Source organism: Sinocyclocheilus anshuiensis, unplaced genomic scaffold (assembly GCF_001515605.1).
Source record: "Sinocyclocheilus anshuiensis isolate Anshui unplaced genomic scaffold, SAMN03320099.WGS_v1.1 scaffold984, whole genome shotgun sequence".
Lineage (NCBI taxonomy): Eukaryota > Metazoa > Chordata > Actinopteri > Cypriniformes > Cyprinidae > Sinocyclocheilus > Sinocyclocheilus anshuiensis.
Genome location: NW_015552616.1, coordinates 869,009 through 871,565, shown reverse-complemented (window position 1 = coordinate 871,565; position 2,557 = coordinate 869,009). Strand labels below are relative to the sequence as shown.

The window sequence follows — 2,557 nt, the reverse complement described above, 5'->3', positions numbered from 1 at the left end:
TTTTCTTTATAATGAAGTAGTCTGTATCTAGTAGATTGTGAAAGAATGATTATCAGTTCCACACACAGAGATATATACATTCTACATTTATTTAAATGAGGGAAAAAAACTTCACTGGTATCGGATCGGAATCGGTATCGGCCAATACCGAACCGTAGGTATCGGAGGCAAAAAAGGCGGATCGGAGCATCCCTAAATAATATACTAATATAACACTTGCATATTATTGCTTATGAACTTTAATATGCTTTATACAGAGGCAAGAGGAAAAGAGAAAATACCATCTAAACTTTTCTAAAGACCGTAAGTTCCCCTCAGACATACATTCATATAAACGACCCCTAATTGAATCGCGATTTGTTTAGCATCTCAACCGATTTGAATCGTCACATATTTGAATTGATTTTCAACCGGCTCGCGGTTAATCGTTACATCCCTAGTAAGTAAATATCTGTTCTGATGAAGAAACAAACTCATCCACATCCTGGATGGCCTGAGGGTGAGTAAACGTTCAGCAAATGTTCATTTCAGGGTGAACTATTCCTTTAAGAGAAAGTCTCAGTCTGTTTATATTCTAACAGGGCCTTGCAAAAGCACAAAAAAATTATTTTCTGCCACATTTCTCCCCAGCAATTGATTCTGTATTGCCAGATTTATTACTCATATGTAACAATAATTTTTAGAACATTCAAAAAGAATGGAATTTGGTGCCATGGAATTTTCTGTCAAGCTTGTGGTTGCATGTTTCTAAGTAACCCTACGTAGACATCTGCCCATGTGACAGGGTTATGAACTCTCCAGGTGTTGTACACCTCCCACCATAAAATCCCTCCTTAAAATGCCTAAAGTCTAAGTGGAATGTATTTTAAGAGCAATCACTGTCAGTGGTTAACAGCTACATATTTAAACCATTTATCTTTCTCCTAAATGTGGGAAATTACCCTAACACCTTCCCTTTCAGTGAGTCTGAGAGACTCACCCGTGAGTCTGCGTTAAAACGGTCTAGTATTAGAATGCAGATCATTCTCAACTTACTTTATCCTTCTGCAGTTAACACAACCAAAAGAGAACTACAGTACAAGAGAACTAAAGTAAGTTCTAAACCAATTTAATTAGCAGACAGCAGACATCCTAATCCAATAAAGCTGAAAGAATGCAGTACTTTAAGGGGGGTCTGATTTAATGGGAGCTTAACGTCTCAAACAGCTCACTTTTGAGTGCCAGGTACTTTTTGTGATGCCAACTTCACAGCAGCACGTAACTTTTGAATTACATGCTAGAGACATGCATCAAAGCACTCAACAGATGTTTATGGGAGTTGACTACAGTACAGCTGACATCATGCAGGTTGCCACCCATATCCTAGAAAGCTCATGCACAGCTTTATCTCATTCTTATGCAATAAAGCACTTGTGATCCTTAGAGAAAAAAAAAAAAGTTTAAAACGATATCAAGACAGGGATAGATTGTGGGTCATAAAGAAACGTTCATTTTACCATTATTGATGGGTTGCAAATAGCACCCAACGAACAGGTAAAGAGACAATCAGTTTGACTGCTATTTTTTATTCCTTTTTTATTCAAGTCTACTGACAAATGGCACCATTTGGTGGGTGTCTAATGCATAAAACTTAATGCTTATGCTTCTTCCTCCAACACGAAACAACATAATTACTCAATTGTGCCTTTCATTCAAGTGTGAAAACCAGCAATTTAAGCCCAATTGTCAAATAGAACCCAAAACAAAGATTAATTAATATATTAAAGATTAAATAAGGATTAATTAATAAGAATATGTTTTTTACATACGTATGACGCCATTATATATTCTTCTTCTTCTTTAATAATATGTTTGACTTATTTTGTAAACAGCAGAAATAAAATAATTATTCTTTAAAAATTGTGCAAAACAATATTGGTTGATTTACAGTAATATCAATGTACCATCATGCTGTCTAGGTAGGCAGCTAACGTTAGGTAGGTTTTGAGACGCAGCCAAAATCTCTGCTTTGACGGTTTGATCCACATCTGTATTCCGCTAAAAATACAATCGCAAAGAAACTCTGTTACAACTTAACAATGCTCAACAAACGTGTGACTTTCACGGCACCAGAATGTAAAAAAAAACATAACGTTACCATTGTGTCTTTATTTTTCATTACGCGAACTACTAACGTTACTGGGACTGAGGCAATCAGCATACTTTTTATTTTGCCAAGTAAAACAGGCAATATAAACAAACGCCAAAAGTAAGACACGTTTGTGAGATAACGTTACAGGAGAAAACTTTTTTCTTTTTCGTCAAACTTACCATGTGCCGCGACTCGTCTGTCGAAGAGCTTTTACTTTTCCAGGTCAGCATCGGAAAAGACTTCAATTTTAGGGATTGTCATATCCTGTGCTTTTTGTCGTGGGGCGAATGAGCACGTCTGCGGTATCGTCTTGGTTATGACTTCGTCGATCTATCGGTTACGGACTGGCCACAGAAGATGAAGCGATAAAACGCCACCGCAAGCAGCACAGTCTCGTCTAGAGTTTCACTCACTGAAGAAGATAAT

At 37.0% G+C, this 2,557-nt stretch overlaps 1 protein-coding gene across 1 annotated transcript in view; it reads right to left on the bottom strand.

Annotated features, from left to right (window-relative positions):
- LOC107666203 (tsukushin) overlaps positions 1 to 2,557 on the bottom strand; it is a 6,649-nt gene extending 4,092 nt beyond the window's left edge. Inside the window, exon 1 of the mRNA XM_016457410.1 lies at positions 2,311 to 2,557. Within this exon, the coding sequence (XP_016312896.1) occupies positions 2,311 to 2,361 (51 nt within the window). The 5' untranslated portion in view covers positions 2,362 to 2,557. The remainder of the gene's footprint in view (positions 1 to 2,310) is intronic.